This window comes from Peromyscus californicus, unplaced genomic scaffold (genome assembly GCF_007827085.1).
Source record: "Peromyscus californicus insignis strain IS unplaced genomic scaffold, ASM782708v3 Scaffold_24__1_contigs__length_46423439, whole genome shotgun sequence".
Lineage (NCBI taxonomy): Eukaryota > Metazoa > Chordata > Mammalia > Rodentia > Cricetidae > Peromyscus > Peromyscus californicus.
The window spans coordinates 5,400,787-5,417,294 of NW_026294535.1; the positions used below are offsets into that span (position 1 = coordinate 5,400,787).

Below are 16,508 nucleotides of genomic sequence, written 5' to 3' on the forward strand. Positions count from 1 at the left end.
GGCAATTGCTAACTCCTGCGTGGTTTTCATGCACAGCTGTGCAAAGGAGTTAGACGGTTGCTGTATCTGTAACTGACTTTGCGCCATTCAGATGGCATCAGTCATTTTGCTGAATAGTCTGTGTGTGGAGGATGTTGACCGAGCTGAGACTGCACAGAGGTCTTGTTGCAGAGGCCTGCCTCGGCCTGGGTGACTGAGGATGCTCTGGGCTAGGCTGGAAGGGAGCGTGCAGAGCATTTGAAGGCCCGTCATGGAGGGTGGTGACTAACGTAATAATCCGTAATTCTTCCATGGGAAGACTTGAGGGTTTACAGTTTTTTATTTCTGTACCTTGTTTAGTTCTTGGTCTAGAAACACAGAGAATTATTCGTCTGAGTTCCTCTAAAACAGCTCTGCCTGCTCTGGCACACAGTGCGTGTGTTTGGGGAGCATGCAATTCACACTGCAGCCTCAAAGTAGTGTCTTTGAACTGCCATTAAGTGGGGAATGTGACCAGCTGTTTGAGAGATGGCCTGACAGATGATGTTTTGTGATTTCCTTATTTGTTTTGTAAGACAGGGTCTCACTGTGTAGCCCAGGCTGGCTTCTGATCTTCTCCCCTCAGCCCCCTGGTGCTGAGGTTACAGGTATGGGGCCCATACCTGCCTCACACCGTGTTTTCTTGGTAATTAGGTCTGTTCTTGGCTAACTGGATACTTTTTCTTTCCAGTAGCTTTTTGTTTTAAATATATTTTTACTTCAGTAAGTTAAAAAAAAAATCCTTTTAAAACCTTTCTCTGTGACTTTGTTTTTATTTCTTGACACTTCAGAGAAATGACCAAAAGCTTCTTCAACGCCCAGTTCGGGAGCTTGTTCCGCACAGACCAGAACCCGACCTACTTCCTGAGGCGCCTGTCGAGGTTTGCTGACATCTACATGGCCTCTCTCAGCTGCCTGCTGAACTATGACGTCCACCACACGTTCTACCCCAGGAGGACTCCCCTGCAGCATGAGCTCCCCGCATGGTCAGACAGCCCGTCTGCCTTCAAAGCCCCGCTGCTGCAGCAGGCTCAGGCCAAGTAATCTGTGTCTGCCTGAGGAAAAAGCCGGAAGCAGCCACGGCCCCACCGAGGGCCCAGTGGGCCTGAGAGTTGCTCTCCCAAAGAGTCAGATAACACCTTTTGTATTTTTTTCTACCTTACCGCAAATACTGTCCTGTCCAGGTGGAGACAGGAGCGGGGGCCCTGGGTCGTGTCCTCTACACACAGCGTTGAAACACGGATGCCGCCTTGTTTACTCTGGAACCAACAGCAGGCCTTCTGAGACGAGCGAGACTGCTTGCCGCTGTCTGTGTTCAGCAGGTCAAGAGAGGACACGTCTTGATCCTGTGAGACATTTCTTGGTTGTTTACAGGCAGAGCATTGGGGACCGGGAGAGCACGGTGACATCTGCAGCCAGTTCCCGGTCCTCTGGTCCTAGGCTTTTGCAGACTTCTACACGTTGCTCCGAGAGACCACAGCCTCCCAGAATGACTTTGTTGAGGAAGAACAAGACTTTGTCCTCAGTGTGAACTTGCTTTGCCGGCCCTGAGCTGCCGACGGGGGTGATGGGCGGATTCCCTCCTCCCCTGGGCGTGGGTGAGGAGATGGCAGCTCTGGTTAAAATTGCCTTTAAGCTGGTGGATCGGACATTGTAGGAGAAGAAAGGCAGCAAAGCCTGGGGGCTCCGTCCGCGGCCAGTGCAAGCCTGTGTGTGGGGCACTTGGGACACACTGTGTCCACAAGCTCACTGGTGGAATTTCACATTTAATGCCAAGAGCCAAGCTCACGAGGGGCATCTCTTCCTCCCTCCCCTCTCGGGGGGGGGGGCAGAATCCTCTATTATGTCTGCTTTGCAGTATCTTTGAACATATTCGATGCCCCGAGGGCCACAGCAATGGCAGTTGTTAGAGGACACAGTCCTGTTTAAATGGTTTCATTGTGAATGCCACGTGAGTCCTCGTGGCTAGATCAGCCTGGTCTCATGTGGCCTGGCTCATTTTAAGCTTTTGCGCTAATGTGGCGCCGCTGCTTCCATAGCTGCTCTTCTTTCCCCCCTCTTCCTCCTCTCCCACTCCATTCCCCCCCATCTCCAGTTAGGGTCTTGCTACGGAGCCCAGGCTGGCCTTGGACTCAATCCTCCTGCCTCAGTCTCCTGAGTGGTGAATTACGGGCCTGCGACTGTGGTGTGGCATGCAGTGAGTCTAAAGAATGGCACGAGCATGAAGGAGGCTTGTGGCGAGCGCTCGCTAGTTGACATCTCTACTACAATAAGTAGATTGCCCCTGGCTGCTGACAGACCGCTTTTGTGGCCTTCTGTGGGCTGTCTGCCACAGCACAGAGGTGAAATGGGCTGTCCAGCGTTCACCGCCATGCCGTGTGTTACCACGGCGCTCCTTGATGTCTGCTGTGCTGACCATCATCACAAAGCTGACCCTTCAGACCCCCTCCTCCCGTGTTGTGTTCTGAACACTGGGGTTCGGTGTTCTGCTTTTTAAGGACAGGATGGGCGTTTTTCTGTTCCCTTGTTTTCCCCAGTGTTAGCCACCAGGGGCTCTTGGCGGCTGGCATCTAACGCCAGCAGGTGATGCTCAGCACCGCTCAGATGCTGCCCAGGATGCCCCTGACTTGTGCTTCGTAGGCACAGAATGAATTTGTGGTCTATTCAGATACCCTTCAGTATCGACTGGATGCCAGTTCCGGGTGGAGGGGGGGTTGTTTACTCAAGAATGAAGTAGAACTGCTTTCTTGAATGCCTACCGCAGGTGACCTAAGCCTTGGGGGAGAAAAACATCTCCTGGGTATGAGAAATGAATTTTACAGTCTATTCCTGTGAAGGAGGGTAACAGTCTTGGGATCAGCAAACAAGTAGCTGCAGACTGCACACTCAGACCCGTGCCCTGGCAGTGTGGCCTGGTGTGGCGTCCTTGTAGGAAGAACGGGAGTTTCTGCTGTGTTACTGTCCTTGTCTGGTGCCGTCAGGACAGGTTTTAACTTGTCACAGGGACTCTTGGCTGGGGTCTGACTTACTCTACTGGTGTCTTGTTTTTGTGTGCTCATTGATGACAGGCTATAGATTTAAAAAGAGAGGTAGATCTTTTTCCACCTTTTAAAAAACCAAATTGTAAAGCAAACATTGTTTTTTGTTTTGTTTTGTTTTTTTGAGACAGGGTTTCTCTGTGTAGCTTTGCGCCTATCCTGGAACTCACTCTGTAGTCCAAGCTGGCCTTGAACTCAGAGATCCACCTGCCTCTGCCTTCCAAGTGCTGGGATTAAAGGCGTGCGCCACCACCGCCCAGCAATAAAATTATTTTTATTATCTTTAAAATCATAGGGTTTTTTTTTGATATTGCTTAGACTGATTTTCTAAGAATCAAGTGAACAAAAATTGACTCTAAGGGCAGTCCATGCCAGTGTGATACCCAGCAAGGTTTGTGGTGCCAGCGGGGGCTGCCTGAGCAATGTTTACTGCTGGCCTTTCCGTGAGTTCTTCTTCAGGGGAGAACTGGCCTTAATACCTTAGGTGTTGGGCTTTTGAAGCTCTTGCTTTTCCTCCTAAAATAGCACCCCCCTTCCCTCCTCCCTCCCCCTTCCTTCTCTCCCCTCCCCACTTTCTTTCTTTTCTCTTCCCCCTCCCTTCCTCCCCTTTCCTTCTTTGGCCTCTGCTCTCACCCCCCCATCCTCCCTCCTCTCTCACCATTAATAATCTCCTCCTGATCTGGTCAGCTCTCAGACTAAATTACTAGCTGCTTTGAATGCATCAGCCCTCTTATTTATTGGAAGGGAGAAGCGAAAGGCACTCAAGCCTCCTACCTAATTTAGCTTCTGGTGAATGGAATGGCTTCCCCCTCCCCTCCCCTGAGCAAGCGCTAAATACTGAAATTCCACTTTGTCTAAACACTCATTGGCTGCCAAAAACCTACTTGGGGGGCTCTTGACTAAAATGCTCAAAAGACTAAATTTGTCGAGGGAGCCGATCCGTGCTTTCCCCTTTCTCAGTGACACCCCATCCCCTCAGGGTCTCAGTATGTAGCTCTGGCTGGCCTGGAAGTCACTTTGTAGAACAGGTTGGCCTCAGAGCGTTGGGATAAAATGCATATACCACCATGCCTGGCATGGTTTCCTTTTGTTTGGAAGGGTTTTTTTCCTTTCTTCTTTGTTTTCTTGTTATTTATTATGTATATATGTTTTTGGCCAAGCTCAGCCACCCTTTCAGGCCACTGATAGGCTAAGCCAAGGGAAGGAAGAGGAGTGGAGCTCTTCTTTTTTTTCTTTTTCTTTTTTTTTTTTTTTTGAGACAGGGTTTCTCTGTGTAGTTTGGCGCCTGTCCTGGATCTCGCTCTGTAGGCCAGGCTGGCCTCGAACTCACAGAGATCCGCCTGGCTCTGCCTCCCGAGTGCTGGGATTAAAGGCGTACACCACCACCGCCCAGCGATGGAGCTCTTCTAATAAGAGAATGATTTCAACTTTGCAGGCGGCTCCCATTGCGGCCCCTGTGGAAATGGGAGCACAGTTCCATTGGGATTTCATTCACCAGCACAGGCTGTGGGCTAGGCGGGGCTCTTGGCTATGGCCTGCTCGATCCTGCTTGGGTGGCAAGATTCTTTGCTGGGAGCTTGCGGAGGAGCAGCCTCCCAGCCCGGGGACACTAGTGTAAGGTCTGGGTCAGTGTGCCGTGGCCCCTTAGGAGCCACTGTCTGCCACATGGTTCTCCATATGGCAGTGTAAGTACTGTGTCTGCAGTACCTGCCAACATTGCGTCCCCATGTGCATTTCAGCTACCTGTTGCCCTTGTCACTGTTTAGCTGGGCCCAGGACGGAGGGCTATCATCCCAGCTGCTGGGCGTGGCTTCTGGCTGATGTGTTGCTCTTGGAGAAATTCCCTGATGCACACGCCTTTCCTGGGGATGTATGATCCATGACTGTTCCATGTGACGGTACTCCGGCCTCTCCAACACTTGGGACAGTTCCAGAGCTCCCTCTGGGGCCACCAAGACCTCCTTGTACTTGCCTTGCATTTCAGAACCCACCTTACCCACTGGTCCGCCCCTTCCCTTCCCAGATGTTGCTCCCAGCAGTACTCCATGTAAGACCCTCCTGCATGAAGCATTTGTTCCCAGGCTCCTCCCTCAACAGTGCTCCTGTGTTTTCTGTTAACGCAAGCTTGCGCTCCAGTGTAGTACTTGTGTAGTGGAATGATCGAGTGTGCCTGTGTGGTATCGGGCACGGTAAGTGCAAAGTAGCTTGACTATTTATTTGGAATGTGAACTTGCTATTTATTCTACATGTTGATTGTATATGTTGTGATAATGAGCTTACAGTCAAATAAAAGCTTGAGCTGTATCTCCTGGTTTGTGGCACCCTCAGTTGCATGTACTTAAGTCAGTTGCAAAACATGGTTCCCCCCAGGATTTGAGGTTGTTCTGCTAAGAGAAATCCAAGATTCAAAAATAAAATACAACCCTAGGGTTGGGAGTGCAGCTCCCTGGTAGACTGCTTACCCAGCATGCTTGAGGCCTCGAGTTTGAATCCCAGAACCTCAAAAGCAGCAATCTAATGGACCACAGAAGGGGACTGAGAAAGGGTGAAATGTAGAATGTTTCTGGGGCTTTAAGACTGGAGGTCCTGGACAGAACTTGTGTGAGCTCTGCAGGCATTGGGGAACGGTGGGGGTGGGTGGGGTGCACCATATTGGGGAACAAGAAGTGGCAGTCACCTGTTTGCTTATAGTCATTCACCTGGGAAGCTGGGACAAGCTAAGGAAATATGGAATTGAGGAGTATTAAGAAAATTTTCACTGGGCAGTGGTGGCACACACCTTTAATCCCAGCACTCGGGAGGCAGAGGCAGGCGGATCTCTTGAGTTCAAGGCCAGCTTGGTCTATAGAGAGAGCACCAGGACAGCCAAGGCTTACATAGAGAAACCCTGTGTAGAAACAAACAAACAACAAAAACAACAAACAATAAAAATTTGCTGCTGGGTTTGGACAAGTTTATAAATATTTCGAATGCCTTATTGTTACGTCTTGTGCGTGTATAGATTTAGCGTCTGTGACACTTCCCTCTTCCTGTGCCGAACGAGCCCTCATCTGTGTCCCCACGGTCCCCAGTGTGATCACTTACGTTTCCGTTGTGATGATGGATGTCTCAGAGCTACCAGCTAGTCTGTCCTACCCTTGTCGTTTTGGGGTGCTTTCCTGGAAATGTGGTATTGCTCCTGCATGATGTGTTGTCCCAAAGGTAGTGGTGACTTTGTCCTCTGCAGAGAACTGGGACAGCTTCAGTTCCCTGGGGTTGAGAGAGCTTACGAGACATTTTATGGCTTCCAGAACTTTAGACTTGACTCAGCAAACCTCTGATGGAATAGAATGATGTGATTTGGGGTTTATAGGCAAGAGAGGGGAGCCTGAGGTCTGTTCACCCCAGGCTTCCACTCTGTCCCCCATAGTGACTCCATCATGCTGACACTGTGCCCTTCTGCTAGCTGGTGCTTGGATGTTACAGAGATGGCCGTTACAGCGTGCTGAGTGTGAGCAACTGCCCACAGGGAGAAAGGAGCAGGATTTTTACAGTAGATTGGAATCTTCATCTCAAGTTCATAGATGCTGAGTTTGCTGACGCTGGGCTCAGGGAGACAGACAGAGCCTCAGTCAGCCCAGTCCCAGAAGTTATGTCACCCGAGGCTGCTCTCAGTCGATCTGGACCTCCACTGCTTATCTGTAAAAGTGACTCCCCAGCTCCCCAGTCTCAAGAAAACCATTTTAGCACAGTTGGGTATGGTGGCTTAGGCCCATGGTCCCAGCACTCTGGAGGCCAAAGCAGGGGAATCTGAACTTGAAGGCCAGCCTGGGTCATACAGAGAGGAGAGGGGAGGAGGTGGAAGCGGGGTGAGGGAAGCACAGTATGCTGTGGTCCGGGTGCAAATAACACCTCGTTTTCTAACGATTTCAAGGTACATTAGTGCACACAGCAATGCTGCATCTTTTAGGGGTGTGTTGCATGGGTACACCTCAGCTCGGTCACATCAGATGATGGCCATTCCGGTGGTTCTGCTTTTGGGCTGTTAGGAACAATGTCACCTTGAGCACATGTGAGTCTATGGGTGGATATGTTTCTCACTTCTCTTGGGTACACACCAGTGAGAGGTAGTTCTGGTTCTGTGGGAACCCCGTTGGACTGTCTGAGGAGCCCTGAGACTCCCACAGTACCTCCACTTTACATTCCCACCAGCCGAGCATGGGGTCCCAGTGCTCTGCACCCTCACCAATGCCTGTCTTCTGATGGACCACTTGGTCATTGCTCTCCTAGCGGGTGTGAGCTGGGGGCTCATTGGCTTAAAGGAAATGCAAGGAAGCAAAACTAAAGAATTCATAAGACACATGTTGGCCCATCGGAAGGACTCTAATTAGCCTTACTTACTTACTTACTTACTTACTAAGCTTTCATAGCTTGACCCCTCCTAGGCACACAGTGACTTTTTTTTGTTCCATAAACATTTATTGAGCACATCCCTGTGGCAGGTACTTCTGGGTACTGGATACAAAGTACATGAAGTGAAGCCCTGCGTTAGGCACTCATAGTCAACAGGAAAATACCACAGGGTCACAGTTACCAGCAAGACAAGACAGAACAGAGCAGGTGCCATCTGGAACGTGCAGAGAACCACGGTAGAGGCTCAGAGGAGGAGGTTCCCCTGCATGGTCCTGCTAACATGGCGCCTTACCCATGGGAACAACCCCATGTTAACCAGAGAGGTGAGGTATGGTTCCTGAGTGTGTCATAGCTTAACATGACCCAAGAGACAACCGGTGTGGAGAATTCACAGAAGGAGCCGTGACGGCTCAGGGGTTCGTGTCGCAGTGGCTGTTGGCTGGCTGCTCACATCAGGCCCTCAGTGCCCCCAGAGGGTCGCTGCTCTCCACCTCCTGTTCTTCAGAGTCCTGGAAGACAGAGGAAGGGCTGTGATTCTGGGGTAGGGGGGTGTTCCTCCTGCAACTGTACCCTTCTGGGGGGAACACTGCTCTGCTCTGGGGCCTAAAGCATGCCTTGTCTCAGGCATGCACATCACAGGAGCCTTCCCACACGCTGCTGCCTCATGCAGAGGTTGGGGGTGGAGGGTGGAAGTGGGGGTGGGTGGGTGCTAGTCAGGGGTGCTTATGCTGGGGCTGCACATGCTTTGCTGTTGAAGCCGCCTGTGAGGTCCTCAATGAGGTTGGCTCCCCATCTCTAACGGCTCCATAGGATTATTTACTTCCCTAGGAAGGTGTGAGGGTTAGCTGCTACATGTAGCCAGTGGTGATTAGTCATAAAACTTTCATATGGAAAGTACTAAAGCAGGTGACCGCATGAACGCCCCACTCCCTGCCAGAGCCCCGTTGAGCTTCCGGCTGTCATCGGCTCCGAGTAGCACCGAGGTTCTGAAAAGCAGCACGCTACACGCTAGTTAGCAAAGGTTTCTCAAGGTGTTTGGGGTGCAGAGAGCTGGGACGGGTACCCCACTCAATATACAGGTCAGAGAATCCAGCCTGAGGTGCCCTGGGCCCATGAGTCCCGTTACTGGTATTTAACTATACAACCAGGTGTGGCCATGGCGGTGGCACAGGCTTCCAATCCCAGCACTGGGGAGGCAGAAGGAGGTGGACCTCTGAGTTCTGGACAGCCTGTTCTACACAGTGAGTTCCAGGCCAGCCAAAGCTACATAGCGAGACCTTGTCTCAATGAGTAAATAAATGAATACTGTACGTTTTTGATTTAATGGGACTTGCAGAGTAATTTTTTTAAAAATTGAACTATACTGTGATTTGTGGGAGAAATATGTGTTCTAAACACTAAACTGACAGCAGCCATCTGGCTTTGGTTAATACTACACAGGGGTTAACCCATAGAAGCCAAGATTCAAGTGTTGCCTTGGCCCAAAGAACACTGTCAGCTCAGGTGGTGTGCCTTCAGACAAGGATACTCAGCACACAAGGCTACGTTTCTCCATGGTTACGCAAGGGGGAAAATGCCTTCCCTAGCTTCCCAGTCCAGAACTGATGAGAAAGGACAGGCAGGTTACCTCCCACATTTCCTGTGAATGGGGTGCCCGGCCGCAGGGTCCCCCTGGGTTAAAGTCAGAATAGCTCCTATCTGAGCTCATGCCTCACTTTAACTCAATAAATAGACGGTTCCTTCTGGGAAGACCGGATCAGAAGATCACCCATTGAAGACCTCCTTAAGCAAAAGCAGCTCCCTGAGCAAGGAGCGGCTCTGCCCGGGGCAGAATTAGTCAGATGTGAGCATCGCTGAGGGAAGCACTTTCTACAGGCCTGCTTCTGCAAGAGGTGTCCTACCTGGCCACAAGGTAGGGACTAGGCAGCCTCTAGTTTGAGGCTTCTACCAGCTACACAAAAGCTGGCACTCTGAACAGAAAACTGGCCTCTAGGCTTGCTCTCTGAGATACATTCTAGAAGGGAAGCTCTTCCTGGGGGTGCAGCTCCACTGAACTCTGCTGGAAGGCAGCATTCTGCACCCCAGCCTCGAGTGAAGTGCACACTCACTGTGAAGGGGTCACAGGAGGACTCAGGGGGTGCCGACGTTGATGTCTCATACACAGGGTTTGAGATATTCTCAGGCTGCTGCTTGCCAAAAGCCGAGACATCGATATCCTCTTCCGACTGTTAAGAAAGAGATTTACAAGGGTTGAGAGGCAGGACTGTCCCCAAGGCACTCTTCACCTCAGAAGCCTTTTCAGCAGCATGGCTGAGATGATTGACATGTGATAGGAGGCACTGGGCCCCAGTGACAACTTACATGTCTGCCCAGGTGTGTCTCCCAAACTGGCCCATAGGGCATTCCCATCACCCAGAAATGATCCGTGACCCATGCTGCCAACTCTCCTACCATAAGCACTGATGAGCCCTGTTACCGTGGAGTTGTGTGGCTGTCCCTGAGTTTAGAAAGATCATGTATGTGCCTCAAATGATGGTTTGAATGTTCTCACCCAAACATGCATTGAAATTTAGTCCCCATTTTGAGCCATTAGGAGGGCAGGAGACTTGATTCTACTGTGGCGTTTGCAGGCAGGACCTTTGGGGTGGTGGTTACGGTTAAAGGGAACAGCAGGGCAAAGCAGAACCCAGTGGGACTGAGACTCTGTGAGAGCAGGTGCTCAAGCCAGGACTTGACTCTGTCACCCTAGGATTCTCTGCACTGTGTTGAGAACTTGGCCGAGCCGCCTGTAGCAAGAAAGCCCTTACCAGGTGTGGCCACATGGCCTTCGATCACCCACCTTTCAGATCTGTGAGTTGATTGAAAGTGGTCTAGCTTGTGGGGTTTTGGCTATAGTAAGAGATGCTTTTGAGGGTTGCCTCTGAGCGTATAGTTTGGCCAGCTACCTTCTGGAAAGCATGGGCTATTGCCTGAAGGCACTACACAGCTCTTCCTGAGTGAAGAAGAGAGACCAGGAAGAGCACAGCGAACAGACGGAAAGTTGCCCGCCTGCTGCACTTCTGCCCAGCCCAGTTCTCTGGGGACTGTGGTTTGGACATGTGTCTCACAAAGGCTCCAGCTAGGTTAAAGACTGGACCCTGTTGCTGGGCATTCTTGGGAGTCAATGGGACCTTTAGGGGGTGGGGCCTAGTGGGATGAAGTTTGGTAACTAAGGGGTGTGTCCATGAAATGGACTTGGGAACCCTGGCTCCTCTTCTTCCTTTCTCTTTGCCTCACAGCCACCGTGAAGTGAGTGCTCCGCCATGTGTCCCCACCATGATGTGCTGTCTCGCCACAGCTCCCAAAGCAAAGTCACCATGGACTAAAACCACGACTTAAACCTTTCTTCCACGTAACTTGATTATCTCAGGTATTTTGTCATGGTAATGGAAAATGGACTGACACCTAGGGCCACCCCAGGGTCGGCTCAGGAGCTTGCTCATGAGGTAGACTCAACTCTGCAAACAGAATGGAAGGAGAGTCACCGGCTAGAGAGTGAGGCCATGCAGGTGGGTGTCAGACCCCACCCCAACTCTCAGGGCCAGTCTTGATGCCCAAGGCCACCGTGGTGGCCACTTGTCTAGACTCCTCCCAGGAAGCAGGGGCATGGGGTGGGGTAGTTATTCTAGTTACGATAACCAAATACCAGCTCCTGGGTGAGGACACATTTGAGGTAGCCCGGCCTCTGGAGCTGGCCGTTGATGTGGGCCTGATGTGGTGTGACCCTCTAGAACCCATTGGGAGGTATGATTGCCACCAGTGGAAGGTGAAGCTGTGTAAGTCACCATGACTGGCTTGGTGACAGTGAGGCTGTCCCTGATTTCCTGCCGCTCTGCACGTGCCTCCTTACATTTCCGTTTTCGGTGAGTTGAGGTGGCATGAGGCCCCTGTCAGAAGCCAAGCTGTGCCAGCCCTAGCCTTGGACTTCCCAGTCTCCAGAGCCGCAAGCTAATAACCGTATGCTCTTAGACATTTTGGTGGTGCTTGTTTTATGTTTGTGCATGTGCAGGTATACAAGCACCAATGTAAGCCTATGCCCGTGGAAGGTGGCAGACAACCTCAGGTATTAGTCACACTCTCTTTGTAAAGACGTGTCCTCTCACTGAAACTGGAGTTTGCCGCTTCAGCTAGACTGGCTGGCCAACGAACCTCAGAGACCCTCTGTCTCTCTACCCAGTGCTGGCTTTATAAGCACACACCACTGAACCTGGCTTTTATTACATGGGATGTGGGGGTTGAACCCGGGTCCTCTGGCTGCAAAGCAAGCATTTTAGTGGCTTAGCTATCTCTCCAGCCTTTGTTTGCTTTTGTTTTTCATTTGTTTGCTGTTTGTTTTTAAACCAGATCTTACTGCATAGCTCAGCTGGCCCTGAAGCTGTGGGGTATTAGCCTGGAACTCATGATCCCGCTGCACGCCCTTGCTGAGTACTGGGATTACAGGTGTGCGTGGCCTGCCTGTACACAGGAAACAGATGAGAGGCAGCCCATCACTGCCTGCTTCGTTCTCTCTTACCTCAAAGCGCTGGAAGCCAGCTGTTCTGCGGTTCAGTCGGAAGTAAGAATAGGCAGCCAGAGCAATTGCACCCGGGACCAGGACGACGGCACAGACTATGCCTGTCCCCAGGCCTGCGTGGGCAGGAGTCTGTACAGAAAGGAAAGGGGCAGTTCTTAAGCCGTGACTCCCCCAGAGAGCAGGTCTGAGTTCACCATGTTCTTGCTTGCCCAGGCACCTTGGAGTGATTCATAAAAACAATGTCAAGTTAACATGGTTCTAGGCCTTATTACTGCCAGGGCCTATTTCTTATAACAACCTAAAGAGATATAGATAGTCATCCCCCCCATTTTTATATGGGGGAACTAAGGCAAAAAGATGCTAATTACCTGCCCAAACCACACAGCTTTCTGGAGGTACAGTGGGCTTTAAGACCTGTCTGGTTTTGAGCTTAAATGCACAACCACCAGCTGTGGAATTTTCTAGTAGCTAGCAGCTTACCTCATGTGCCCCTGCGAAACGTTAGGATACTAACAATAACCACAGCCAGCCTATCTGGAGCTGATTTAGGGATTCAGTGTTTCTCGTGCAGTCTCCCCAGGTCAGGGAAGTACTGTGAACCCCTCTGCACACACTGGGTAGATGAGAAGACGGCCTCAGAGACACTCAGAAATCAGCCTAGGATTTCTCACTTCCCTTCCACTGGTTGTGTGCGTCCCCACGTCGTTTCCCCTCCCCCTTGCGAGCACAGGAAAATGTAACGGAATCCAGCTACTATACAAAAGCTACTACTTGGAAAAGTCAAGGACTTCTCCAAAGGTCAAGCCGTGGCTTAAGAAGTCTTGGTGATATTTTAGCTTTTGTATGTATATTAGCTGGTTCCTACAGTGATTTTTCTTATAATGCTATGAGTGCTTCCAAGAACTCCTAACAGTGCATTTATCTAAAATACCTAATCAAGCGTCCAAGCTCAAACAAAACAACACCTGTCTCCTAGGTCAGGCGATAGCTTTATTTCTTGTGTAATTTACGGTGAGACCCTCCTTTCTTATACAACCTTACTAATAGACCCCTAACTTCTTCTTCTTTTTTTTTGGTTTTTCGAGACAAGGTTTCTCTGTGTAGTTTTGCGCCTTTCCTGGAACTCACTTGGTAGTCCAGGCTGGCCTCGAACTCACAGAGATCCGCCTGCCTCTGCCTCCTGAGTGCTGGGATTAAAGGTGTGTGCCACCGCCCGGCCACCCCTAACTTCTTACCTAACCACATCTAGGAATGTAGACTGAGCACATAGATCCCCCTTTTGATATACTAACCGGACATTAGCACTCAGTTGACCTCCTCCTTTACCACTCCCATTTGGGGTTGTAAAAGAAAGCCTGGTGGTCACTGACAGAGGAAAATTCTTACCTGCCTTTATGACCCTGTAAGAATTCAAGCCTGGTGACCTTGCTCTGGAGCGGATTGCTTTTGCCTGGGTTTATAACTGGATTCCTGAGAGACTTGGTGACAACGGAGAGAGTCGGAGAACCGAGAGGAGGAGAGAGGAAAAGGAGACTGGAAGAACTACCTGGGTAAGAACTGGAGAGAAACAACGGACTAAATGGGAAGAACTAGATTGAAGGGCTAGAAGAGAGTACTAGAGGAACGAGATGGAAGATGAGGAAGAGCCAGATGGGGAAGAACAAGATGAGGAAGAAGGAGATGGGAGAGAAGGAGACGGGAGAGGAGCTAAGATGGGAAGGAACTGGATGGATGAGAACCTAGATGGGGCAGAGCTAAGATGAGAAAATTAAGATGGAACTTAGAGGGGACAGCAGATAAATAGAGAGAATTAAACAGAAAGGAACTAGGCAGGCTTGAACAGAACTGAAGCTGTGTAGATAGGATCTTATCCCAGAGGAATAAAGTAGATGGACAAAGAGCTTAGTGTAAGGATTCAGTCCTTAATTACGTCATCAGCCTGCAAAGGCGTCCCAGCCTAAAAAGCGGGTGGGCCCTCTGTGCGTCCCTCTTTCCTTTCCGCTCCTTCCTTCCATCTGTTCTCTCTCTCCCCCTCCCCCAATAAAGCTCTAAAAAGGTAACCATGGCTGTGATTCTTCCGATCAGCACTCTCCTCCTCCCAAGGTGGCCAGCCACGACCAGCGTGCCATATAACCAACACTTGGTGTATCTACATTTATTCCTGCCCTGAATGCATGACAGAGCTATAGCTGTATAGACAGAATTTTATCTTAGAGGAATAAAGTTAACAGACATAAGAGCACAGTGTACGTAGAATTTTTGCCTCAGATATTCCACACCGAACGTAGAGAAATCTCAGGACCCTAGGTAATCTATACTGACTCATTGTTCCCTTTCGATCAACAGATGAGTGGGATTGGAAGCTGGTGGGCACGCACATTGGGAAATGCACATTTGACGCTGGAGCTTCCTGGCTCCTTGCCAGGAACTGGAATACTCACCGCTGGCATGGGAGGCGCTTTCAAAGGCTCAGAAATGACATGAATGAGCCCGTTGGAGGCGATGATGTCCCACTGCACAATGGCTCTTCCATCCACAAACCTGGTCTCCTAGGGAAAGGAGGAGAGGGTGCGTGAGACCTGTGACCTCTTCCCCTTCCCCCACAGAGGCGGTTTCCCACTTGGCTTCTCGGAGGACCCAGGGCTGAGGCTGCAGCCTGGCCTCCCTGTGTGCTGTCAAACACCCGTTGACTTCACGCCACCAGACAAGCTGCTCTGGGGGCTGCAGAGACCTTTGTGTGACAGACGAGCTATCAGAAGGAAATGGCCTGTCCACGATCACTCCATCACTCCAGCAAGTGGTAAACCCCAAGGCTCAGGCTCTGGCTCACACCACACCTCACACCTCTAGGGGAGGGTTTTCTGTGTCAATCTGATATGAGCTCTGGCTTGTGGTGTAGGTGGAATTGAGGCACCACGTCCCACCTGCAGAGTTAGAGTCGCATTCTGACAGATGCAGGTGGCTCGGATGTGCATGGGTGTCAGGCACTGCCACTTAGGGCCCAGCATGCCAGACGCTAGTCTCTACACATCAGAAACTCTGAATCACTGAACCCCTGACAGTTCACAGACGCTGTGGTCATCAATGTTGCCACCATGACCATGACCACGACCACCACCACCACTACCACCACCACCACCACCACCACCACCACCAACATAACTACCAACCACCACCACCACCACCACCATCACCACCACCATCATAACTACCACCACCACCATCATAACCACCACCACCACCACCACCACCACCACCACCACCACCACCATGATAACCACCACCACCACCATCATAACTACCACCACCACCACCACCACCATCATCATAACCACCACCACCACCATCACCACCACCATCATCATAACTACCACCACCATCATCATAACCACCACCACCACCATCACCACCACCATTATCATAACTACCACCACCATCATCATAACCACCACCACCACCATCATAACCACCACCACCACCACCATCACCACCACCACCACTACCACCACCATAACCACCATCACCACCATCATAACTACCACCACCACCACCACCACCACCACCATCACCACCATCATAACTACCACCATCACCACCACCATCATAACCACCACCACCACCACCATCACCACCACCACCACTACCACTACCATAACCACCATCACCACCATCATAACTACCACCACCACCACCACCACCACCACCACCATCATAACCATCACCACCACCATCATAACCACCACCACCACCATCACCACCACCATCATAACCATCACCACCACCATCATAACCACCACCACCACCATCATAACTACCACCACCACCATCATAACTACCACCACCACCATCATAACTACCACCACCACCATCATAACTACCACCACCACCATCATAACCACCACCACCACCATCATAACCACCATCACCACCATCATAACTACCACCACCACCACCACCACCACCACCACCACCACCACCATCACCACCACTACCACCACCACCACCATCATAAGCACCATCACCAACATCATAACTACCACCACCACCACCACAACTACCACCACCACCATCATAACTACCACCACCACCACCACCACCACCACCATCACCACCATCATAAGCACCATCACCAACATCATAACTACCACCACCACCACCACAACTACCACCACCACCATCATAACTACCACCACCACCACCACCACCACCACCACCACCATCACCACCATCATAACTACCACCACCACCATCATAACTACCACCACCACCATCATAACTACCACCACCATAACTACCATGACTACCACCACCACCACCACCATCATAACTACCATCATAACTACCACCACCACCATCATCACCACTACCACCACCATCATAACCACTACCACCACCACCACCACACTGTCATCCTCATCCCTACATATCCGGTGAGGAAAGAGCTCAAAGAGTTGGGCAGCCTAAGTCATCCCAAGGTCATCTGACTTGGAAGCTCACACATTAATGCC

General features: G+C 50.8%; 2 protein-coding genes across 3 annotated transcripts in view; one reads left to right on the forward strand and one right to left on the reverse strand.

Moving 5' to 3' along the window:
- Window positions 1-5,360, forward strand: part of Nt5dc3 (5'-nucleotidase domain containing 3) — a 57,036-nt gene extending 51,676 nt beyond the window's left edge. For both annotated transcript variants that reach the window (XM_052753019.1, XM_052753020.1), the window contains exon 14: window positions 810-5,360. In XM_052753019.1, the coding sequence (XP_052608979.1) occupies window positions 810-1,062 (253 nt within the window). In that variant the 3' untranslated portion in view covers window positions 1,063-5,360. The remainder of the gene's footprint in view (window positions 1-809) is intronic.
- Window positions 4,203-16,508, reverse strand: part of Stab2 (stabilin 2) — a 177,669-nt gene continuing 165,363 nt past the window's right edge. Inside the window, exons 66-69 of the mRNA XM_052753018.1 lie at window positions 14,442-14,549; window positions 12,001-12,129; window positions 9,557-9,673; window positions 4,203-7,957 (exon numbers count right to left, since the gene is read on the reverse strand). Of these exons, the coding sequence (XP_052608978.1) occupies window positions 7,901-7,957; window positions 9,557-9,673; window positions 12,001-12,129; window positions 14,442-14,549 (411 nt within the window). The 3' untranslated portion in view covers window positions 4,203-7,900. The remainder of the gene's footprint in view (window positions 7,958-9,556; window positions 9,674-12,000; window positions 12,130-14,441; window positions 14,550-16,508) is intronic.